Source organism: Phoenix dactylifera, chromosome 3 (genome assembly GCF_009389715.1).
Source record: "Phoenix dactylifera cultivar Barhee BC4 chromosome 3, palm_55x_up_171113_PBpolish2nd_filt_p, whole genome shotgun sequence".
NCBI lineage: Eukaryota > Viridiplantae > Streptophyta > Magnoliopsida > Arecales > Arecaceae > Phoenix > Phoenix dactylifera.
The window spans coordinates 13,563,385-13,590,330 of NC_052394.1; the positions used below are offsets into that span (position 1 = coordinate 13,563,385).

Genomic DNA, 26,946 nt, shown 5'->3' on the forward strand with positions numbered 1-26,946 from the left:
TTCCAACGTGCAGTAATTCTATGTACATAATTGAATGGTTTAAAGTTTAGAAATGATTTAAAACTTAAGTAAGAACCAAATGAACTCCTTCCCACTCCTCAAATGGGGGATGATATAGTTTCTTAATGATATGGTACATATATTACTTTCTTCGATTTTCTTTGGAATTTTGACGAATTTCTAGAAGAAGGAGAGGTTTCTCTCTCATGTCTGATTAATAGTTATAGAGATATTCATCCCACCTTTGGGGTTGAACCTAGTCTAACCATCCCACCTTTAGGATTGACCCCAACTAGAATCGAACCTCTCAACTTCTTGCTCAAGTAGCTAGGGGCGCTACCAAGTCATTTCTAGGTTTTAGCAAATATAGACCAATGCTTGTTGAGGTTACAAGTAACTTTTATTCCATAACTAGTTTATTGAAAGATTCTCGTCCAAAAAATTTAGCCAGAAAGTATTATTTAAATTTTTTGGTCCTATATAAGTACTCAAGATTTACCAGCACTGTTTAAACTTTGGTATTTTCACCGAGCTAAAGATCCAAATCTAATCACAAACACTACTATCAACTCATGATTAAACCAACGGGTCCATATTGTAGCATCTCCTAATTCACATAGATCATGGGTTGGGTTTGCTGGGATACTATTTATCACAACCCAGAATTTCATCCAAAAAAAATATCCAGAAGATATTATTTGAGTTTCTTAATCCCATATAAGTACCAAAGATCTACCTAGCAAATAACCGATGTAGGACTAAATACACGCCCACACGGGTTCTCATAATAGAATATTAAAAATGTGTATCGATTGTAGGTTGGGTGGGCGTTGAGTCGAATTATCAATTGGCTATCAAATATTATATGTTGAAAAGTTAATCAAGCTAAAAAAATCATACTTTAAAAAGTTAATTAACAAAATATCTAATATATGCTATAAAAATTAAACCGTGAATGAAAACTAGATAGTTAACTCTATAAAAGTAACGAACTAAAAATTGAAAAGATATATTTTACATGAAGTCAAGTATAAATATCCAAATATATTCTAATATATTATTACTTTCTATTTTTTCCCCAATTGAAAGATGTATAAATAAAACTAACTGGAAAGTTCCAGCTAGTTTGACTTTAATTCCATACCCAACACATTTATTATCAGGTTGAGATCAAGATGTGGTGGGGATCAAGATCGGCCAAAAGAAATGGGTTTGCATGTAAGAAAACAATCCTACAAGCAGTAAAGGGTGATACAATCTAAGTAAGCACTTATGCATCATCGAAAGAGGTCAATGGTGAACTTCAGGCTTGTGCCTATTATCACAGATCTCACAAAAAAATTCAATCAATTTTTTTCTCTCCAAATTTGTCAAACCATATCATAGAGCAGGATGGATCCAGAAATTCAAGGCACATTGAACAATGGTGATATTTATGGTGATTATAATATGATAACATTCCATCACAATCACTTCTCAACTGCTTTGGTTTTTTTTATTTTAGTCCATCAACTACTCTTTTAATCAATTATTTATTTAATTAATTGCAAAAGGAAGGTGCATGCCTTGACCATTCTTGAATGCAAAAAAAAAACTCTTATCCACATCGGCAATCTTGTCCAAACAAGTAGCGAAGGCAATGCTTGTTAGACTTCTGACCTTGAAAACCACCTAACAAGTAAATTTGCAAATCACTAACAGGACTTGGTCTTCTTGTTTGCCACCCTCTCCTTGGGGAGACCTTCCAGCTTAAACACAAAAAAGATGGTATTTCTCACCATTTTCTCAAAAAAAATAAAACAGAATAATAAATAAAAAAGGCATATTTAAAGTATACTTTGCGAGATCCGCCAATCACTCTCCCCCCCTTTCTCATGTGTACATACATACATACATACATACATACATATACAATATATATATACATATATACATATATACATATATACATATATACATATATACACATATACACATATACATATATACATATATATACACACACATACATACAAACATATACATATACATATCTTTATATACATACAGATGCAAGCTATCTTCAACCAAGCTCCAAAACTGCAAACAAGTCAGAACAAATTAACCTATTATGAAGCTAAGCCTCTTCCACTTATTTTGCTGAGGCCAGAGTATTCAGACTTGGCTCTCTCACCAGTAAAACTGAAACAACCCAAGACCTCACCCAAAATGGCTAGCCGGAAGGTATTATTTGGGTTCCTTGATCCTGTATAAGTACTCAAGATCTATCCGGTAAATAATCGAGATGGGACTAAACACACGTCCGCACGGGTCCTCACATACTCCCTTCGTTAAAGCCCTGATGTCCTCGTCAGGCTAAGGGTTCAAATCCATTCAAATCTAATCACAAATACCATGATCGGCTTATAGTTGGCCTCAATGGATCCGTGCTGCAGTGTCCCTTAGTCCACATAGATTATGGGCCAGGTCCGCTCTGATACAATTTGTAACAACCCAGAACCTTATCCAAAATGGCTAGCCGGAAGGTATTATTTGGGTTTCTTGATCCTGTATAAGTACTCAAAATCTACCCAGCGAATAACCGATGTGGGACTAAAAATACGCCCGCACGGATCCTCATAGAAACCATAGAACAAAATTTGAGCTTCAACTTTTTTCCTACTTGAATAAACTCAAACAAGCCAGCCATCAAGACAAGTTCAAACTATTCATTAATAATTTAATCAATTTGCAGCTCTACTAGAGGACTCGGTACTTTTCTGTTCAAAAGAGCAAAACAAATATCCAAATAAATCCACCACGAAGTAAATTTAGTTATCTTATGAGAGATCGTTATGTAGCAAGTAAAAATGATGAGGGCCAATGACTGAAATCTACAGATTGCTCTGAACCAGACATTCTGGACTCAATTCTTGGGCGATACATGTCCGAAAATTTAGAGTTGGATAACTATAGTGTAGATCATGAATTTTCCTCCTTTTCTCAAAAAAAAAAAAATGTTATTTGTTGTGATCCATTGCTTTCATGTCTGTCACCAAAATAAGTTCATTTATTTTCCTTTCCATGCAATAAGGGTCTATTTTTTTTCGTTTTTGATCTAAGTCAATGAGGGTCGGTTTGATAAGTGGGAATTAAACAGAATAAGATCCTTATTCCCTGTTTATGCAACCAAACATTATCTTCTGTCACTCAGAATAGGTTATACCTTGGTAACAAATAAGTAGCAGAGAGAGGGTATAATTCTATCCCACCATTTTCTAAGAATAGTCTTATACCATGAAGAAGGAAAGTTATCCTCTCTAATTATTTTTTGCACTTAACAACTCCCTAAAGGTATTAAAAAGTGAGAGGGCAAGTTAGTCCTTGTAATCAAATTATTGTGAAATCCTATTTATAAATATATACAACTTACCCTTATACGACTTATTAAATGCAGAACATTTCTATTCCATGGAATAAGTCCTCGGAACTTGTCCATAGAAATTTTTTTATTTTTACGGTAGTTCTTTATTCCTTGAAAACTTATTCCACAACCAAATGCCACTTTAAGCTTATAATACCGTCAGCATCTCTCCTACCATATATATATATATATATATATATTACATGGCTGGTATAGCTCTGTTCATGTTGTATTATAAGTTTGCTTCAACTGAACGGCGGCTATTAAAAGAAATCATCAGATAAAAAAGGATTTTATATAAGTAAAGAAAGACAAAAAAAAAAAGAGATTAGGTGTGAACACACTCTGTCTTGACATGGTGACCAAATAGTTCTATATTTTACATGCTATTCCTTCTCTCCACAATGATTCTATGAATATGCCATAGAATTTGTCAATTCTCACTATAAAAAAGGATTTTATAGTGTGAACACACTCTGTCTTGACATGGTGACCAAATAGTTCTATATTTTACATGCTATTCCTTCTCTCCACAATGATTCTATGAATATGCCATAGAATTTGTCAATTCTTACTCCCCAAAGCCCAGACTCGGTTTATAAATATAAACACCACAGCAGTACTTTGTTTCCTCCACTCGAACTTGCTACCAACTCCAAACCAGGTCCACCTCAAGGAAAACAATCACTTCATTGCTCCACTTGAACTTGCTACCAACTCCAAACCAGGTCCACCTCAAGGAAAACAATCACTTCATTGCTCCACTTGAACTTGCTACCAACTCCAAACCAGGTCCACCTCAAGGAAAACAATCACTTCATTGCATAAGCCCAAGGAACAATGAAGAAGAAATCCTTATTTCCTATGATGGTACTACTTTCCCTGGCAATTGCAACCACTGCTGAGGATTTCGATTTCTTCTACTTTGTTCAGCAGGTAGGACACCTTTTTTTAAAAAAATTTAGAGTTTGAGACACCAGAGAGAGTTTGGCACTCTTTATTTATCTTAGCAATATGAATGGCCATCTTAGTCTTAGCTCTGGTCTGTCATGCAGTGGCCAGGTTCCTACTGTGACACCAAGAAAAGTTGTTGCTACCCATCCACTGGAAAACCAGCTGCAGATTTTGGCATCCATGGGCTCTGGCCTAATTACAACGATGGCGCTTACCCATCTAGTTGTGATCCTCGAAACTCGTTTGATTCCTCGAAGGTAATCCTGCCTGTTCTTCATCTTCTCTCCTTGTGTTAATGTTGTTCATCCTCTTGCCGGCTTCCAAGTCTCTGATATATTTTTTTGGGAGCTAAAACTATTGGTATGAAGCAAGCTGCATATAAGCCAGGTTAAAAGAGCTTATATAACAAGCCTAACATGTTTCAAAGACCACACTTCATGTTCAGTCCATGATTTGTGTAAAAACAAGCCATCTATGTGCAACAAACATGGACTTGCTACATGTAAAAACATTAATGTTGTTCTTAAAGGATTTTACATGAAATGGTTAATTACGTAGAGATTAACCATCAAATGGCAACCGAACAAAGACCGGGTGTTACCTTCCCCGACAATAAATTTGTTAGTTAATTATTCATTATTGAATCATTTATCTATTTTTAATAAGAATCTATTCTAGTTTCTTATCTGTTATTATCAATGACAATAGATTTTCATAACTGATATTATAATATTTCAAAGCACATATGAATTCATGTACATTCAGCGCCCAATGATTTCTTTTCTAAAATTTCGGTTCTTAATCAGAACTACACAAATACCCATTCTAGTGTGCATACACCTTTCTTCCAATGAAAAGAAAAAAAAAATCAATAAGAAAAATGCTCCAAACATTCATGCACATTTTATTTTTAGAAAAAGGAAAAAAAGGATATATTTAAGATTAAACAAGCATAACTATATTTTTTGATGGATCTAATTGTTTTTTGGTGACAAAAGAGTGAATCAAAATTCTAATGTAAGAGGTTTCAAGGACCAAATCTCAGTTACCAAAATCAGAAGAAGATATGCAGGGAAGCAAATTTTTTTAAAACATTTTGGGGTGCAAGCTCAAAAATTGGGAAAGATTCAGAAGCATTTAAAATAATAAGCATTTAAAAAAAAAGGGTGCAAGCTTAAAAATTGGGAAAGATTCAGAAGCATGTGCATTATATTCATGGGTAAAATAGGTCCGCCGAACCGGTACCAGACCTGTACTAGTCAATGCTCGGTACAGCTCGGAAGCATAATCGGTATGGGTAAGATGTGCCGGTTTCATACTGGCACATCCAATTTTTTATTTTTTGAGTTTTCAAAAACTTGTAATTAGTTATCACTCTTTTTCAACTTTTTCAATAATTATAAGTCTAATTATTTTATTTACACATGAAATATTAATTTTTATCTAAAACAATTATCATGGACACATCTTGGGGTGTAGTTATATATATGAAATTAAGGACAGCATAAATCTAATCAAGAGGAGATCGAGCATAAACAGGAAATAAAATACAGACAACAATGGAATACTGGTTGCATGAGAAGCTTTTTATATAGCCTAGTGATTTCACAACATGCTTGTAAAATGGAATATAGCCTAGTGGTTGCATCCGCCTTGCGAAGGAGAAGTTTTTGGTTCCAAAAATTCACGATATTATTTTCTAAATGCTTGATCTGGATAATTTTAAGAGGTGGTTCTCCCATCATTATTCTCAGAAATAAAAAAATAAAATGAAAATTTCTTAATCAATATTTATTTCAATAAAATGGAAGAGGATAAAATTTATTTAACGAACTTGATGATTATATTAACTTGTGGAGATGCAAAGCCATGCCTTATGGTAAATATTTATATCAAAGTCTAACATCCACGAAGATATGAGTCAAATTCAGTTCCTATTTATCCAGACAAATATAAAAATAGATCACTTCTAAAAATGAAGTTTGATCATCTTATTTTGCTCAGTCTCAAACTCTACTTAGGAAATAAAAGTGGAGTGCATAGCCCTAACATACAGAAAATATTAGAAGCCTGCTAAAAATCAGCTTGAATACAATATTTGTGTTTACAGACAACCCAAATCTTGCTTTTACAAGGAACAGTTTTATTTCTTCCTACATTTTATGCAGATTAAGGACCTGATAGGCAGAATGAGAGCAGACTGGCCAACCTTGGCATGTCCAAGTGGTGATGGCTCCAAGTTTTGGGCGCATGAATGGGAGAAGCACGGCACCTGCTCCGAATCCATTCTCGATCAACACTCATACTTCGAAGCAGCTCTCAACCTCAAGAAGCAAGCGAACCTCCTTCAAATCCTACAAGATGCAGGTAGATGGCGGACAAACTTCCTTGCTTTCTTTTGTTCTCCAATATGAAGGAAGCATCATGCATGGCCACCTCTTCTTACGCTTGACGTTTCATGCAAATGCTTCAGGAATCGTACCAGATGGTGGGTACTACAAGTTGAATAACATCAGCAAAGCAATCCGAGAAGCAATTGGTTTTACTCCAGGTATCGAGTGTAATGTGGACGAATCGGGTAATAGGCAATTATACCAGATTTACATGTGTGTGGATACCTCAGGGACAGAGCTCATTGATTGCCCAGTATATCCAAAAAGCAAGTGTTCTTCACGAGTTGAGTTCCCTACCTTCTAGAGGTAGTCTTAAGCATTTGCCTCTGGTCTTCATGTCACATTCCATGCATCCAGTAATAAAGAGTTATAGTTGCCTGTTCCAATGAACATAATGGATATATCCAAACTATTGGTGCAACCAAGATAGACTTTCTCGTGATTATATTTTACCAATGGAGGGCATGCCAATGTATTACGACATATAATTCAGGAATTTGTTTGTTTAGTAGGTGGCGAGAAGTGAGGGTGGATTAACTTATACATCTACCTGTAATGCTTCTGCATTTTTTAAGTCTTGACCTCATTTCTTTTAGTATCATTACTATTACTATTACTTTTGCTATTTAGTTATAGTTTAGGGTCATTTAAGGGGTTTTGGAGGTTTTGATTGTACTATTAGATTAACGACAATACTTGGCAACTGCAGCAGAACATCAAACCTTGCCTTCTGTTGCGGAAAATACAGGATCCAAACAGCGAACAGAACAATGCACAGAGTTAAGAGAGGAAGAGGAAGAAGAAATTGAACACAGGGATTTACGTGGTTCGGCAATATGACTACGTCCACGGGAGCGAAACGGCCGTAACTTTTCTTCTGTCACCAAATAACAAGGGTTACAAGATATTTATAGCTAAACCCTAACCCTAGAGTCCCAATCCCTATCAACAACCTGGTAAAATAAAATATTACATAAATATCCCAAAGATAAATATATCTCGTCGCTTCGCTCTGCTCCGTTAGAATACCAGTGTACCACTCAAATAAGAATACCACTTAATATGAGCCACTTATTCTAACAATCTCCACCTTGGCGAATATTCACCCCTTAGGAGAAAAAATAACCTGGGATACCACCTGACGTTGATAGGTTGGAACGCATCCTCTCTAGCACCTAGAGATGTTAACCAAGTCCAAGCAATGCTTGAACTTGTCTGCAGTAACGGGTTTTGTCAACATATCTGCTCCATTTTCAGAAGTATGAACTTTCTCAAGCAATATGTCACCGAAAGAAACCAACTTCCTGATCTTGTGATACCTCACATCTATGTGCTTGGTTCTCGCATGATACACCTGGTTCTTCACCAAATAGATCGCACTCTGACTGTCACAATGCAACTGAACTCCACCTTGCTGAACACCCAGCTCCTTGACTAATCCCGTTAACCACAATGCTTCCTTGGCAGCCTCAACCACTGCCATATACTCTGACTCAGTCGTAGATAGTGCAACTAGAGACTGTACCATGGACCTCCAACTGATAGGCCCTCCTACAAGAGTGAATACATAGCCTGTAGTCGACCTCCTGTCATCCAAGTCTCCTGCATAATCTGCATCAACATACCCCACGACTGAAGGATCATCCTGCTGTCTGACAAACATGATACCATGGTCTGTAGTACTCCTCAAGTATCTGAAAATCCACTTGACTGCATCCCAATGCTGTCTCCCTAGATTCGCCATAAACTTGCTTACTGCACTAACTGCATGCGCCAAATCCGGCCTGGTACAAACCATAGCATACATCAGACACCCCACTGCACTAGCATATGGAACCTTTGACATGTCTTCAATTTCTTTCTCTGTCTTTGGGCACTGTGAGGTAGACAATCTGAAATGATTCGCTAAAGGTGTGCTCACTGGCTTCGCATTACCCATGCTGAACCTCTCCAACGCCTTTTGTATATAACTATCCTGAGATAACCACAATTTTCTTGAATCTCTGTCCCTGCGAATCTCCATCCCAAGAATCTTCTTGACCGCGCCCAAATCTTTCATGTCAAACTCTCTACTCAACAAAGTCTTCAACTTGTTGACTTCATTCATACTCTTTGCAGCAATCAACATATCATCCACATAAAGTAACAGAAAAATAAAAGAACCATCATCAAGGCTCCTCATATAAACACAACAGTCATACTCACATCTTCTGTAGCCAATCCGAATCATGTAAGAGTCAAAATGCTTGTACCACTGCCTCGGAGACTGCTTTAGCCCATAAAGTGACTTCTTCAATTTACAGACTAAGTGCTCCTGTCCAGGTTCTGAAAACCCTTCTGGCTGCTGCAATTAAATCTGCTCCTCCAACTCACCATGAAGAAAAGCTGTCTTTGCATCCATCTGCTCTAACTCCATATCGTAATGTGCTACCAATGCCAACACTATCCTGATGAAAGTGTGTCTGACCACTGGGGAGAAAATCTCATCATAGTCAATCCCAGCTCTCTGTGAGTATCCCTTTGCTACCAGACGTGCCTTGAACTTTTTTCCTTCTTTTTCTGATACTGCTTCCTTTTTCTTGAACACCCACTTGCATCCTATCGCTCTCTTCCCCTTTGGAAGCTCCACCAACTTCCATGTCTGATTTTTTTTCAAAGATTCCATCTCCTCCATCATAGCACCCATCCATTTACTCTTCTCCTGGCTGTGTACTGCCTCCTGAAAAGTAGTAGGATTTCCACTGCTAGTGATTAATGCATAGGAAACCAAATCTTCAAAACCATACCTAGTTGGTGGCTTGATAGTACGCTTGGGTCTGTCTGTGGTTATATTATGTTGCTCTTGATCGGCTGAGGTAGAAGTCTTTGTACCCTGAACATTATTCTCCTTGACATAACTCTCTAACTCCACCTGCACCACCTGCTTATTGCTGCTGCAACTTTCTGGCATCTACTTCTCTTCTTCTTGAGTACTTTTCAACATGATTTTCTCATCAAAAACTACATCTCTGCTGATCACCACCTTGTTTGCCTTCGAATCCCAAAGCTTGTACCCTTTCACCCCTTTCTGATACCCTAGAAAGATACACTATCTAGACTTCGGGTCTAGCTTTGACCTCTCCTTATTAGGAATATGCACATAGGCAGGACATCCAAATACTCTCAAATCGGAGTAGTCTACCTCATTACCTGTCCATACCTCCTCTGCAATCTTATCATCTAGTGCTGCCCTCGGTGACCTGTTAATCAAGAAGCATGCCATATTTACTACCTCTGCCCAGAAGTTCTTTGCAAGCCCTGCATTTAACCTGAGACACCGTGCTCTTTCAGCTATAGTCCTGTTCATCCTTTCCGCCACACCGTTCTGCTGAGATGTCTTGCGTACTGTGAAGTGTCTCTTAATCCCATGCTGCTCACAAAACTCAATGAACTTTGAATCTGTATACTCAGTCCCATTGTCTGACCTGAGGCATTTGATCTTTCTCCCTGTCTGATTCTCTACTTTAGCTTTTCACAATTTGAACTTGACAAACGTTTCTGACTTGTGCTGCATGAATTATACCCAGACCTTTCTCGAGAAATCATCAATAAAAGTTACGAAATATGTATGTCCACCCCGTGATGCTACTCTGACTGGTCCCCAAACATCTGTATGAGCATAGTCAAGAATACCCTCTGTCTTGTGCGTGGCAGTCCTGAATTGAACCTTGTTCTGTTTTTCAAGAACACAATACTTGCAGAAATCCAATTTGCAAGTTTTAATACCCTTCAGAAAATTTTTTTTATACAGTTTCAGCATACCACGTTCACTCATATGACCCAAACGCATATGCCACAAGACTGTATTATCAGACTCAGACTCTACAGCAGCAACTCCACCTACAACAGTAGTTCCTATCAACCTGTAGATGTTCCCTACTACTTTCTGCCCCTTCATCACTATCATAGCACCTCTACTAATCATCATTACTCCACCTTGAGACTTGTAACAAAACCCGTTAGAGTCTAAGGTACCCAATGAAATTAGATTCTTTCTCAAATCTGGAACATGTCTAACATCACACAACGTTCTAACCACACCATCAAACATAGTAATTCTGATATTACCTATTCCAATGACTTTGCAAGATGCATTATTACCCATCAAAACAGAACCAGAATTAACTAACCTGTAGGTGTCAAACCAATCTTTATCGGGTGTCATGTGATAGGAACATGCTGAATCCATAATCCAAGAATCCGCGAGATGATCTGAACTGGACGAAACTGAAAGTATATCACCATCACTGCTCTCTGTGTCTTCTTTCACTATATTTGCAGACTTGGACCCTTCAGATCTGTCATCATCTTTACCCTTCTTTTTCTCAGGACAATTTCGCTTTATGTGACCTTGTTTTCCACACTTGTAGCACGTTATGCTCTTCTTTTTTCTAGATTTAGACCGAGATTTACTGCGATTTGATCCATTCTTTGTGTTGCTTCTTCCACGCTCCTGGTTACCCTTCACCACTAAGCCTTCTCCTTGAGAACTCTCAGCACTGGCTTTCTTCCTCTGATGAAAACCTAACAAGGCTCCAATGACGTCCTCTAACTCTAGGGTCTCCTTTCCCCATGTCAGAGTTGTAACCAAATTTTCGTACGTAGGAGAAGCAGGTAAAGAATGCAATAACATCAACGCTTTGTCTTCGTCTTCAAACTTCACATCAACTCGCTGCAAATCACTGATAATCTGATTGAACATGTTGATATGTTGGCTTAAATCAGCACCCTCTATCATCTTAAGACCGTACAGTTTCTGCTTAAGATAGAGCTTGTTCGTCAACGACTTGGACATATACCGACTCTCCAACTTTGACCAAATTGTCGTCGGCGATTCCTCGTCCATGACATGATACATTACATCATCAGCCAGACAAAGTCGTATATTTGAAATAGCCTTAGCCTCCAATTCATTCCACTCTGCATTACCCATGTCATCTGGTTTCTTTCCATACAGGGCCTTCACCATACCCTGTGATACTAACAGATCCTTCACCCTCCTCTGCCATAGCCCGAAATTTTCAGTTCCATCGAACTTTATCACATCAAACTTTGCAGAAGACATCCCTACAATCTTATCTTTTTGCAAAATAAAATAGAGAAAAATAGGATCTGTTGAAAAATTAAAATACCAAAAACACCTCTCTTCTCCTAGGTCAGAACGCACGCTAGCGACGGCAGAACCCCCCTCCTCGCGATGAGAGGACCGGCGGGCGGAGCGCTAGCGATGGCCTCTTCCTCCACTGGATCCCGCCACGGACGGCGGTGGTGGCGCGCGGATGACGGGAAGTTCTTCCTCTCCTCGCTTGCGTCGGTCGACGATGGGGGTTTGGGCTTCCTTGCTCGGACAGCGCTCCTCTCCTCCTTGATCTCCTGCTTTCCGTTGAAGAGCACGACGGGAAGGAGGCTGCGGGGTTGACGGCGTGCTCGGGGAAAGATGCTCTCTGCGATGGGGTTTTCTTTTCTCCACGGGAGCCACGACGAACCAGAGAACAATGGGGTTTCGGTTGGGAAGAAGAAACCCACGAGCCCCCCTTCCACGTGAAGCAGGAACGCCCACGTGAAGAATTGTATTCCCTGTGCTTGGGAGAGAGGACACAAAACCCTCAAAAAACCCCTCCGACGTGAAAGGAAAATCTCCTACCTTCACGTTGAAGCAAAACCTTCCGCGGCTGATCTCCCCTTTCCCTCTCTTCACGGCCTTCAAGAAGCAACCCCTCCCGTGAAACCATTCCACGGCTGATCTCCCCTTTCCCTCTCTTCACGGCCTTCAAGAAGCAACCCCTCCTGTGAAACCAACCTGGCACGGAAAAGACCACCCACGGGAGGAAAATTTCTTTGCGTTTTCTCGGCTTGGGAGAAGACGCCTCTATTCTCCCCACGGGAAGAACACCGCCCACGGCCGCAGGAAATATCACCTGAGGCTCTGATACCAATTGTTGCGGAAAAATACAGGATCCAAACGGCGAACAGAACAATGCACAGAGTTAAGAGAGAAAGAGGAAGAAGAAATTGAACACAGGTATTTACGTGGTTCGGCAATGTGCCTACGTCCATGGGAGCGAAACGGCCGTAACTTTTCTTCTGTCACCAAATAACAAGGGTTACAAGATATTTATAGCTAAACCCTAACCCTAGAGTCCCAATCCCTATCAGCACCCTAGTAAAATAAAATATTACATAATTATCCCAAAGATAAATATATCTTGTCGCTTCGCTCCGCTCCGTTAGAATACCAGTGTACCACTCAAATAAGAATACCATTTAATATGAGCCACTTATTCTAACACCTTCCAAACCAGCTCATATCATAACTAGGCATGGATGTAGATGATTGTATCCCGTTACTCAAGAATGGCTTACACCACAGAGCATATAATTTGGCACAGAAAAATTCCATTCAATTCCAACATGATCTCTATTATTGATCCAATTGGGGAAAAGAAAATTTTCTTCAATCTGCTTAACTCAAATCTCTCAAAAACAACTAGAAGAAGAAAGAAAAATTGCGAAAGTAGTATTTAAGTCTCCTTTTTTTTCATTGAAAACTAAGTTACATAGTCTTTATTTATAATAGTGAGGTTCACCCTTATATAATTTGGATCCGATTCTTTTTTCTAGTTTTAATAGGACACTCGATCTTAAAGTATATATTACTAGTAGAAATATTCTAGAAAAAACTAAAATTTTAAAGAGATAAATTTCAACTTCTACATCAACTCTGCCTTTTATCGCCATGTCTAATTATCCTCGGATGAAGAGATACAACCGGTCAAAATCTTACCCAAAAAATAAAATTCTGATTTGACCGGTACATTTTAGACCCCAAACAATAGAATTTTGGCTTAATCGCTGGAGGCGCTGCCCCCTAAAGGGCATGGCGTCATATTTTAGAGCTTGAAAACTATCCGAATCAAAAAAAAAAAGATCATGTAAATAGGACGTCATATAACAAGTTACGGCTTTCGGAAGTTTGACCTGTGACTCGGCTTCCCGATGTGGCTGATCTCACTTCTAGACCTGATCCAGCTTTTGCTCGTAGTGGCTAAAGTAGTCCACATCGAGTCTGCGGATCCTCCTGAATTAATTATATTGGAAAGAATATGATGGGCTAGCTTAACAATAATGGCAGATTTTTAGTGATAGCAAAAAAACCCACAATTGTTGGGCCTCAACAAACACCTATCATATGGTAATCACGCATAGATGCTCAAAAAGTATTCTGGCCGATCAAAGTGAAATTGTTTGACTTGCTTTAACACCAGGACGGATAGAGCTTGCTTGAGACAACACATGTCACAGCAATTCAATATATATAAAAACTTTGTCGTGATCTTGCTTGTTGGTTGAACATTGATTGTTTGGCTACCAAGGTGATAGCCTGGTGATAAGGGGGCTTGGACTCCACCCGAGTTGTCTGGGTTCGAAATGCGCGGGCATCGATTAAATCAGGAGACCGCATGCCCCACGCCCGGATGACTCTGTGTGAATATGCTTTTCTTCCATCAGTACTGAGGTGGCACTAGGGTGACGTGGTCACACGTAGATAGCCCAGTGGGGTTTTTCACGTGTTAGGGAGGGCATGCGGAAATTTGCTACCCGCATCGAACATTTCCTGGTGGAAGGGGGCCCAGTGGGAGCTACTACGCGGGTGGGGTTCTGCCCCTCCCCCTCCCCTCCTATATTTTACCAAAAAAAAAAAAAAACATTGATTGCTTGATTTTCATAGATTACTATTTACTACATGGATCAAATCCTAAATAGCTAACAGGACTAACAGATCTTATTATGGTGGAATATAATGGTTGTAGATTTTTAATTTCCTTGCTTGTAACTTTTCTGTTCATTTTCCTAGGGTACAGTTGCCTTAATTTTTTTTAGTAATTTCCTTGCTTGTTAAATCCAATTTCGACAACCAGCTACAGTACATTGTTCTAAAAAATACATGTAATTCTTATTTGTACTGTATATCACCTTTTTAATAAGTTGTTACTTTATAAGTTAGATAATACACTCCTCTATGCCAAAAGGCCTCGAACTTTCTAACTAATTTTAAGAGAAAAATAAAGTTGTGATAATATGCCACTACCAGAGTTTGGATGTTGGATCACTCTCAAGAAGAAGTCATTAGAAGAGAGATCGCAACCAATTGGATTTGAAGCAAGTTATCTTGTATACGTGCTTGCTTGCCGGCAGAGTCAAGCCGCTTTCTTAAATCTGAGCAAGACACTTCTAAATCTTAAGCATCCCACCAGGCTTCCCATGACTTGGGGAAGGACTCAAGCTCGTAGTATGTTAAGGCTGGTGCAGACCCGTGAGAAGGTGAATGTGTAATCAATGCAGTTAGGCATGAAGTTTAGGTTAGGAGCCAAAAGTCTTGCCTTGTCATAAAACTACAAACGTTTCCTTCCTCCCTTGTTATCAATAGGACGGGCCAAAGTATGTGACAAAGAGATGGTAGCCAAAGAAGCCTCCCCGTTTGCAGCCCCACCACACCCCCCCCCCCCCCCAACACACACACACACACACAGAGAGACACAGAGAGAGAGAGAGAGAGAGAGAGAGAGAGAGAGAGAGAGAGAGTGAGTGAGAGAGAGAGAGGGAGGGAGAGAGAGAGAGGGAGGGGGGGAGAGAGAGGGAGGGGGGGAGAGAGAGAAGCTGCAGCTCACGGGGGGGAGCAGACCAACCATTAAATGAGAGCACGTAAAGAGCAGCCATGGTAACATTCTATACATCTTCCAAGTCTGCATGCGTGTGCATATTTATATGTGAGGAAAGGCTGAGGAAGAGAAAGGAGGCCGGCAGACGAATTCTAGCTTTTTGTGTGAGCCCAAGAGGCACAAAAACATGTCTCATATTGCTGTGGAGAGGAACAGGAGAAGGCAAATGAATGAACATCTCAAGGTGCTGCGATCGTTGACGCCAAGCTTTTACATCAAAAGGGTATGTAATAAATAGTCCATGCTCATAAGTTATGTATCATTTCTGATCCATGCAAGCTATGATGTAGGTGATTTGGATTTATGAATCAAAACGTTATAACCTATGGGAAATATTGTGGTGCAATATAGCTTAGGTTGCATTCCATTTGATTGAGGGGAGAAGGGGGAAGATAGATGAAGTCGGTGCTGGCTATCATATTTCTTACTGCATTAAAGAGAGGAGGCAATTTAATCTCGAATTAATGAGGTTTTTAGCATCACATTTTTGTCGTCAAGAGTGAAATATACAAGTGATAAATGACTTCATGATGCAAAAAGTTAGTTGAGCTCTCTGATGCTCCTATATGTGGTCCTTGAGCTTTTTTTATTCTGATGTCCTACTAATTCCTATTTTAGTTTGTTGAGACACTATGCAACTAACTGCATTTTAGTAATCTGTAGTAGCATGAAAAAGGACTTGGAGGGGATGTATTGGAAGTTACATGAGAAAATGGAGGAAGGAAAATAATGTGTCTTCACCGAAAGTGACAAGGAATACATTCCTAATGATTCCCAAATAATTTTCAGATGACTAAAATATCTTTGTCCTGGGAGAAGATTAATCCATGAATGAATTATGTTTTTTGAATTACTAGATTTTCTCTTCGAAGGCGAATAAAATCGTCAATGATTGACTTAACAATAGGAAGAGAGATGCATGCCCAGTGAGGTTAAGTTTACCCTATCATGTTCCATTTTGAGGGTTAGAATGTCTTTCTTCTTAAGGAGGGGCTTCAAACTCTTCCAAAAGGACATCATCTTCTTCACCGACCGGAGAAAATAGGACTCATTTTCGACAAGATGACAATGGCTTATATTGATTATTTTTTATTTGTTATTGATCAAAAAAAGGGAGACCAAGCATCTATTATTGGAGGAGCCATAGAATTCATCAAAGAGTTGCACCAAGTTCTACAGTCATTGGAGGCCAAGAAAAGGAGGAAGAGCTTAAGCCCTAGTCCAACTCCTAGCCCAAGGCCATTACTGCAAGTAACTCCATCACCAACCTCGAACAATACTTATGACTCGGACATCGTAAAGGAACTTGGGGCATGTTGTAACTCACCAGTTGCAGATGTAGAGGCAAAAATATCAGGTTCAAATGTCCTCTTGCGAACCCTTTCCAAGCGCATCCCTGGCCAAGTTATCAAGATAATAACTGTGCTAGAGAAATTGGCCTTTGAAATCCTTCATCTCAACATAAGCAGCATGGAAGACACTGTACTCTACTCCTTTGTCATAAAGGTATGCAATCTCCATTAGACTTTTTAATCGATCTGTTGTTTGAGAGTTAAGTTTATGTCTTCACATGCTTTGATAAACTCACAAATGAACATCATATCTTTTATTCAATCAAAAAATATCATCATGTTTAAAAAAGTAAAAGAAAAATTATACTTTGATCTAACATACGTATATACACATATAGTGTAGAATACCACCATATTTTGTTGCCAAGGAAGAAAAAAGATATGCTTGGGAGAAAGAAAGCACATTTTGCCTCATAAACTGACTCGCTTTAGCTACACTGCAGTATATCTTCCTACAAAAACTAATACACAAAACGAAATACTATTACATAGAATATATTTTTGAGATAATGATTCGATTTCGTCAAATGGCAAACAAATTCCTTCTTTCTAGACCAGACACAAGTTTAGAAGCAAATTAAGAGGTCAAAAGACATTTAATTTTTCAGCTGAGAGATCTAGCAGGTTTTAAATCTTATTACAAGTTGTAATTTGTTTTTTACTTATTGTATTTGCAGATTGGATTTGACTGCCAACTTAGTGTGGAGGAATTAGCTCTTGAAGTCCAACAAAGCTTCTATCAGGATATTACATACTGAAAAAAAAATGTATGTGTTTTAGTTGCAAAGTGATGGTCTATATGTATGATAACTACAGAATTGCTTAATATTATGAAATCAAGTCAAAAGTTGTAATCGATCTTATCACATAGACCTATTGTGATAGTTGTAAGAAGTTTATAGTGATGTTTTATTTTCTGAGTGATGATAATTAAGCATTATCTGTTGAAATAAATTAAGAATGTCTCCTTCTGGCCAAAACAGGAATAGTTTCCTAGTCTTTTTTTTTTCTTAGAATGGAATGGCCTTTGTTTACTATTGTATTATTGGCAATTTAGTGATTTTAATGATCCAATTGTGTTCAACTATTACAACATAGAGGGTGAAACCTATGGCAGATTTTAAAAATCTTAAAGGCCAATATTCTAGAAATTGCTTAAGGATCTTCGTGTACCTCTTTTTTTCCCTCCTACAGTTTGGTGCCATAATCAGGGTACAATTGCACTGGCTGCAAACCCGGTTTATCATGCTCACACTAAACATATAGAGGTTGACTTCCATTTTATTCGAGAAAAGATGATTAACGGAGATGTGTGCATTCATTATGTCTCTATTGTGGATCAAGTCGCAGATGTCTTTACGAAGGGCTTAACTTTCTCTCGGTTTCTATTCTTGAGGGACAAACTTATGGTTTGTGACCTCCCCATTGATTTCCGAGAGGGGGGGGGGGGCTTAACTTACATCATCTTTAAACAACAATTCATATCGTTTCCTTTGGATAAGGAACAGAATTGCACATGATAACGATATAATGCCAAGAGATAAGGATGATGTAATTGTTTCTTTTATGTTGAACCTTCTGTATTCTCTTCTGATCTTTTACATTGCAACCTCCTGAACCTCCTGTATTACGTTGCAACCTCCTGAACCTCATGTATCTATAAAATAGGGAATATACACACATGGCTGTTCACCAATTTTGCTGGCCTCTCTCCCAAATTCTTTCAACAATTACACTTGATTGTCCTACCCTCCAACTTGGTAAGTATTCATTGCAACTAATAGAAAGAAGGATGGCCAAAGGAGTATTCACAAGATAAAAATGAATGCACTGCCCCTGTGTACGTACCATATAGTTTATGGTATCTACTAAACCTCAACCAATACATACCATCAATTTTTGTGCTCATTCCCATTTAACCAAGAATTTATTTGGTCTATAAAAAGAAATTTTCATACTAGATTTTTTTCTTTTTGAAAAAATGATGATTATTGTATATTTGATTGATCATAAAAATGCGGTATCTTTCATCGTGGCTTATATTTGGTTGAGCATTTATTTTTTTGAAAAAGTTGTGTAAAATGCCTGTTGTACCTTTAATAGAGAAAAAATTATCCATTTTATCTAAAATCTTAAGGTACTTTTGAAAAGAAAATTACACTAATTTTCAATGAAAGATTTTATCCATTCCATCTAAAAGCTTAATGGTACTTTTGAAAAAAAAAAAATACATTAATTTTTAACCCGTGAGAAAGTAACTTTCTCATGTTCCATATGAATTTTGTTTTCTCATTTAATAAAAAAATCTTATTCTCATAGAAAAGCCACATTTCCATCTTTCTCTTTTAAAAATTCAATAAAATATGAGGTATTTCTTTATTTTTTCGTTGACCATACTTTTTCTTCTTCTTCCTGCAAAACAAAGGAGTCCTAAAAGAAGGTGGAACTTTGACAAGTTGGATTTAGCCTACTATATTAGTGTGCAAACCCAAACCAAACTCGATATGCATGGCCTTTAGTGTCCAGTTTATAGTCAGTTAGATTAGGTTTAAGTTGATCACATCTACGCCACAAGGATTGGTCAAAAATAGATTATATATGAATGTAGTTTTTATTTTCATCAAGAACATTAAAAAAAAATCAGTTACATTTGTTATGATATTTGTCAAAATCAAAATAATAATTGTTATTTATTTTTTATATTATTAATGGAATAAAAGCATATTATAATGGTTAAACAACTATGTTACAAGTAAAAAGGGATAGAGCAATACATGAGGCTCCCACAACTACAAGATTTAAGGAAGATTAGATATATGCAACATTGCCTCACATGTGGAGATATTGTTTCTATGTTTTGAACCCGCCTTATTTAGATTATAATGGAGCAATTTTATTATTATAAGAAGGTCTACTCTTGAAAGGGCAACCTAATGCACGAGTCTCTTACCACTATAAGGTCTAAAGAAGGTCAAATATATGCAGCTTTATCTTTACATATGGAAAAAATTATTTCCATATTTTAAACCATGACATGTAGATTCTCTCTCTCTCTCTCTCTCTCTCTCTCTCTTTGTCGTGCTTGTTTTTTTTTTTTTTTTGCTAAGGAATTGTCATGCTTGTTTGAGATGCGAATTTAAAATGTTATAATGAAAGTAGGAAGAAAAAAAATAAGGATTTGTTTAATGATATTAATCAACCTTAAAACTAAAAAAGTTGATCATATAATTTAAGAGAGTATTACCACAGGGATCCTATTTGTGCACAATTAAGTTTTTCTGCCAGTCGGCGTAAAAGTATTGGTATAAATCTAGGGTTCAGTGTAATACATGGAAATAGTGAATATGAAGTTGCCAAGCAAGCAAAATTGAGCACAAGTCACCTTTTGTGTGCATGTGACGGGCACCACATACCATTTCCCAATTGATGATGGCTAGAAAACCAACAAACAAAATAAGGGTGAGCATTGATCGCTAGAACACTGGTCTCCCTAAGCATTCTAAGTACTAAAGTTGAAGTTTGAATTGATTACAAATACGTAGTTACAAGAATTGACAACCGAGCATTCATAATTCAGTCTAGGAGCTTATATTAAGTGATAATTGGCCTTCAATTATCTACAAAACCCCTGGTTGCATTCTTCAAAATTCAAGCTATTGTGCCTCTTAATATCTTCTGATTTGTATTTCACCTTCATTTTATTAATCAAAGAAATGTGGGTGGGCTCATCCCACCATTTTGCTCATTTCTAACTTGCATTTGGCCTAAAATTAGTCACATACTGATCACTAGCAACTCTACCTCTCATTAGATAAGAGAAAATGATCAAAATTGGCTTTTTTTTTAACTTGCTACTAAAGTATATATGGATGTCAAAAACAAGACAGAAGGTAGACTGTGCACGATACTCGTTGGAGATGAGAACTTAAAATGTTCTAGTTAAGGTGATCATAAAGAAAGACAAGGTTATTACAATTAACAACTCAAGTCCGTCCTCGAAAGATTAACAATATCTTTATCTTGGTGCTAGCAAGCTTCAAGTTAAGGACTAAGGAGATGCAAAATTTCAAGACTTGTGCTTTCGTTTACATCAAAGCCTTTCTTGGAAATCTGTTGGGGATAGTAGGTGGTTGAATATAGATGAAAAAAATTTCCAAAAAATAAACCATGAAGAATGAAAGAAGAATAGAATAACAAACATAGGATTCTAGGATTCCATTTGAATCTCGTCTATCAACTTTTCCAATAATAATGCATTTATTTTCTTTCAGAGCTACTATCGTATCATAGATGGATATCCAGCCAATTAACAAATACCTTACTTTTCTCAGAAAATAAATAGTGTAGCATATTAGCTCCTTTTCCTCTATCTTCATTTCTTATTTTAATTCACAAACCAATTAGACAATTCTAGAATGATAAATATTTAAATTTCAAATTTTAGATTGATAGCTTATAATTTTTCATCTCCATACATAACTTTTGAAGTCCCTCTTTTAAAACAATCCATTCAAACATATCATTTTCATGCAAATAACAACAATTTTCTAAAATTTATATAATTAACTTTTTTAAAAAAATTTCTAACTTAAATGTGCATTATACTTGCTTTGTTGTTATTAGTATGAAATAATAAAAATGGGTTGATTATCCTCAAGTCCATTATCCTCCTAATATTACTATTTCCTTGATTAACTTGCCAACATAGTATTATTTAAATGAAAATGAAGAAAGAACTTACATGATCATGGAAGAAACATAGATTTAATAAAAAGAAAATGCATAAAATGCATGCAAGCATAGGCTGCACTAGACATTGTATAATCTGAATACATATAATGCTTTGATGATGCTTCTTTAATCCACCAAAAATGTCCATTATTTATGATTAATTAATTCTTAGAACACCTGTAAATTGGTGCATCTTAGTTGAATATAGGATACTTATTTATATGCTAAAAATTAGATCGCAGATTTGATCATGATAAGTTTGACTTCCATAACTTCTGTCACGCCCCCGGCCCGAGATCGCAAGCCAAACTCTCCCCACGAGCATGCAAGGCATCTAAACCAAACACCTCAATTATGTAATTCTAAAATAATTTAACTGAATAAATGCAATCTTATTCCATTGACTAACTCAAGTCATAAGGTCTCACAAGTCTAAATACGCAGCGGAATAATCATTTACCAATATACAGAAATCTAGTTCTTAAAATAACAAAAGTCCACCAATCATAATAAATGTCTATAATAACAAATCAACTTAAATAACCCTAATCTAAGATAACTTGTGCCACAATCCTTCTAGTCGCTCTCCCAATTTGAATCCCCAATAGACTATTTCTCGAAATCTGTAAAACAACAAGAGATGGTATAATGAGCTAGACAGCCCAGTAAGTAATGAACACTCTAGCTAGATAAATCAAGCAATAATATATGGAAAATAAATAAATATGCAGTTCCAAAGTATAGGTCAAATATTTCTTGAATTCATAAGATTCTTTTCGCGGTTTCAAGATTCTTTCACATATTCAATTCATCTTGTCGATCCTGGACTGTGACCACATGTTCCCTGTGGCAGGGTCATCAACACTGACTAATCTTTTTGCGGTGAGTCCTTCAGGACAGTCAATTGCCAACGTATCTGCCCCCATTGGCAGGGTCCTCAACATAGCCAGGTCGAAGTTCAGTTTGTTCTCTATTTCATATTTCAGTTATATAAAAACAATATACAGTGTCAAAACCAAATGTCGTTCATATCTCAATTTCTTTTAATTTATCAGATTCAACTCAACAGCCAGAAATTATGACCACATGTTCCCTGTGGCAGGGTCATATCACCGACTATTCTTCTTGCAGTACCAATGTATTAGCCTCTATTGGCAGGGTCCTCAACATAGCTCGACTGCAAGTCTGAATCTATTTTAAGTCATTATCTTTTCTTACATTATATTGAGTGTTTCAAGCCGAAAAATACAATGTAAGAGCAATTAAATACAATTCAAACCAGAAGCAAATATGTTCAATCAGAGTCATACAATATTCTAAAAATATACATATAATCCATGCATCAAATTCGTAATCACAAATAATTCGATTTGTAAAATAGATATTTAGTTTGTCGATAAATCTAGTAAAGAGGTTACATCACTTACTTGCGAACGCGATCCACAATAAATCCAATTAATTCCGTAAATCTCTCGCAGAACCTAATATCCAAAAATCATATTCTTCTTTTAAAATCCATCACAATATATGTATACAAAAACTTAAATTTTAATATTCTCCCATGGCTGATCCTACAGAAGTGCCTAGCACCCTGAGTTCGGGTTCATACCCGTAAACCACCCCCTCTCTTTATTCATTTTTTTTTCTTTTTCCTTCTTCTTTTCTTTTTTCTTTTTTTTTCCTTCTTTTCTTTTTTTTTTCTTTTCTTTCCTTTCCTTTTTCTTTTCTTCTCTTCTTCTCCAGAAACTTCTCCCGACTTCTTTTCTTTCCTTCCCCTTCATTTTACAATACAAAATTTTGAGAGATTTTAACTTTTTAATCTAAATAGTAAAATGTTATAGTAATATGTTGATCTTTTTAAAAAATATGCATTTATAATGAAGAAAAAGTTAATTAGATGCTGTTAAAGAGCGGCCCTACTCTTTTGGATTCTAATTATTTTCTTTGGAAAATCTTAAAGATATTAGGACATTTTTGAAAAGAAATAAGGAGTTACGTTTGTTGCCTCTCAGACATCTTCAAGTTCTATATATTGTGTCATTAATACGATTTTATGTCAATATCATCACCGGAGCATACAAGCATATAACATTTTATTATGTTGAGAATCTTTTAAAATTTAGGATATTATTCTTGCATTCATAGTGTTTACTGGCTTTATCAATGTATTTTTTATGCTAAAGAAAGATTCTGTTGGTAAGAAAAGCGGAGGTTTAAGACTTCATTATAACAAATGAAGGACATTATATAAAAACTTGTCATACGGTAGGCATGTTGGATTATATTATCTTATATAGAAAATAAAATTATCTATATATGAAAACCTAGCTTTTTGAGTTTGTATCTAGTTCAAAAATCCACCATCCATGCTAGCTGTTACAAATTGTTGATGATTGGACATGGCAAGAGATGACAAGCATATGTTCATGCTATTATTATTCACCTTATTTAATCATGCTTTTATGATGAATTTAGAGATAAGTCCTAGTGATCGAACAAAGCCCTTCAATTCAGAACATAAACCAAAGAGAACCCCAATAGTTGCTAATTGGGTAGGATCAAAAGATTATACTAATTATGAAATATGACAAGGAACAAGTCCAATTCGTTGCTAGATTGGAGTCTATATTCGATCCAACACAAGTTTAGGTCTAATGCAATATGAAAAAAAAAGTTGCACTGTTCATTTGATGAAAATAATATAACATGTATAAGAAGTGCAGAAAATGCTGCCACTAATACCATTGGCACAAATATGGCTCAACTATAATTGCATGTTTATTCTATAAAAATTAGTCTCAATACTCCATCTACAAATCCAAAGATGGCAAGAAGACAATTGATACACGGATAAGCAATTCTAGCATCAAGAGGTTTTAAGTTAGAATGCACTAATGCTAGCCAAGTCACTCATTTGAGACTACATTAACATGGAAATTAGTTTGGAATAGGTCAGGTCGGAAAACATATAATGCAAACTTAATCTAGTCTTTGAAATGGATAATTTTTCAACTTAATTTATCTCTAACTTACAGTCACCCTTACATTATATCAACAGTCACGGGTCCAAAATAAGATGTTCCGATCTAAGTTGAAGAGAAAACAGGCTTGCATATTAATCATAGAAAGGTTTGATATATACTTCACTTAGATGATGCAGCTAGAAAAGTCTACAAGAAATGCACAAATTATCAGTTCTCTACTTGGAAAAGTCTGTTTGAAATTAGTAAGATAAGCAGGAAGATGCTTATGTCGATGCTTGACAAAAATGAGTGGAGAAGCGAGTAATAGTGAGAATAACAACCTAAGAAGGTTAAATAGGTATAGGAACTGTATCTATGATGGTCAAAGATGAGATAAGTTGTACAAGGCTTTTTGAAAGATGACAACCATGCATCTTTAATATCTAATCAAAATAAAGTATGGTTTTGTAGAACCATAGACACGCTACAAGATATGATCATGCTCTTCAAGCACAGAGATAACTAGTAAAATTATTCTATATAACATGGCAATATGAATACAAGCATTCTTTTGCTGATGAAGATGTAAGAGACTCGTGGAGTATATACGCAAAAAGAATGGGATACAATGTGTGCCTACATTGCTTCATACTCTTGAACATCTTTAATCTCAGTTTTTAATGTTTTTTTACTATTTTTCAAGATCTAGGAAAAACGAATATTTCAAACCTTATGCCCTGTACACATCAGACATGTATCGGATATCAATTTTGTTGGATACTGCTGAGATACATGTGCAAGATTTAAGCTAAATATCTTGTTTTCAAGATTAAAAAAGTCTCCTAAATTGACGTAATTGGGAGCATAGGGCGGTAATCTCCAAAGTTACCTTGTGGAAGACTAGAACCAGATATATAAGAGAAGTAAAAAATTAAAGCTAAGGATCTAAATGCTACGAAAGAAACTAGAGGAAGGGATAAGTAGTAGGTTCTTATCTCTAAGAACTCCACCAACTAGCCACGTCATCAGTCTACATAATCCACTAGGATTGCATGGAATTTACTATGCAGAAAGAATACCAACGTGCACCCAATAAAAGACAAGCTTTATAAATTTTTTAATGATCAAGGAGTTGGAGTATTTATAACGATAGGCTCCTAATTAAAACTCATAGAAGTTCGATTTCTATACGACGTAGTTTTCCTAAAAGGAAAAATAAAAAAAAAATAAATATTAGTTTTCTAGAGTTTGTAGTACTTATAAACTAGTGAACAAGTGCTTCTAGAAGAGAACAAGAAAAAGTGACTAAAAGTCTAGAAAAATTGTCATCGACTCGACAAGGTTCAAATTAAGTTAAACTTCATCAGCAGTGCATCAACACGATAAGTTTTCAATAAAATAGCCATAACTTTCTCATCTGAGATCCTATTGAGGTGATTCAAAATGTGTTGGAAAGTTAACTCGATCTCAGACATCTTCAATGTAAGATGATCTCAAAATTCCACTTGGAGTGATTGTGGTAATGTCTTAATTAAAATTGATGTTTGTTGGAGTGCAACATGATCTATTATTGGCTTATTTGCAAAACTTAACCTCATTCGACCCTTGTGAGCCAAGTATCATCTCATATATTTTCTTCATTAGAGATCTAAAGATAACTTGAGGACTTGTGGGAGTGATGGATGCAGGATTGGTCCACAGGCTTGCTTCAACTCAGTCTCTTATACATCTATGAGTGCCTCTTTAGTTCTGATGATGTTTGTCTATGTTTACACACCTTTGGGGCATTCAATCTTGAAACTTGATGGAAGATGGTTTAGAGTCAAATAGCCATAAGGTCGTATATTTCTGACTTGCATCGCACATACTTCCCGAATAGACTCAAAGTATTTCATGTATACCTCAAAAAAGAAGGGGAAGATGTTTTTTTTTTATTTCTTTCCCTTTTTATGAATATTAATCTTTCAGTGATAAATAATTAATTGTGATGTTTGTGAGTTTTGATTTATAAATATAGAGTATGGGTTTTTCCTTTTAATAACTGAATATCTTTTTTATTTCTTTTTTTTGTCTTTTTTGGCTTGTTTCTCCAGTGGAACCTGATAACCTTTTCTTCAGAAATCTTATAAACTAAGTCCATATAATCTCCCTAATGTAGATGCCATGCATTAGCAATCTAGAAGGATTACATATTCATTATACAGTTGAAATAGAAAAAGATATGTATTATAACAGAGCAAAAAAAGTTGAGGCTGCATATCAGATATCAGAGTAGGTTATGTTCATGCCTTATCAAGCTAGGTAAGCCAAGAATGTAGTGCATGTCCGGACATCATATCCCTCCCAACCAGAATATAACTTGCAGACATATTTACATGCACGTAGCAAAAC

The 26,946-nt window shown here is 36.5% G+C and overlaps 2 protein-coding genes across 2 annotated transcripts; both read left to right on the top strand.

The window, feature by feature from the left end:
• The first annotated feature begins 4,058 nt into the window (after nucleotides 1-4,058).
• Nucleotides 4,059-7,293, top strand: LOC103708004 (extracellular ribonuclease LE-like). The gene is made up of 4 exons (XM_008792751.3): nucleotides 4,059-4,339; nucleotides 4,459-4,614; nucleotides 6,526-6,724; nucleotides 6,831-7,293. The coding sequence occupies exons 1-4, from the start codon at nucleotides 4,244-4,246 to the stop codon at nucleotides 7,052-7,054; spliced, it is 675 nt and encodes a 224-aa protein (XP_008790973.2). The 5' UTR covers nucleotides 4,059-4,243; the 3' UTR covers nucleotides 7,055-7,293.
• An 8,281-nt stretch (nucleotides 7,294-15,574) lies between these two features.
• Nucleotides 15,575-17,795, top strand: LOC103708002 (transcription factor MUTE-like). Its single transcript, XM_008792750.3, has 3 exons — nucleotides 15,575-15,732; nucleotides 16,623-17,015; nucleotides 17,539-17,795. The coding sequence occupies exons 1-3, from the start codon at nucleotides 15,637-15,639 to the stop codon at nucleotides 17,617-17,619; spliced, it is 570 nt and encodes a 189-aa protein (XP_008790972.1). The 5' UTR covers nucleotides 15,575-15,636; the 3' UTR covers nucleotides 17,620-17,795.
• Nucleotides 17,796-26,946: the final 9,151 nt, after the last annotated feature.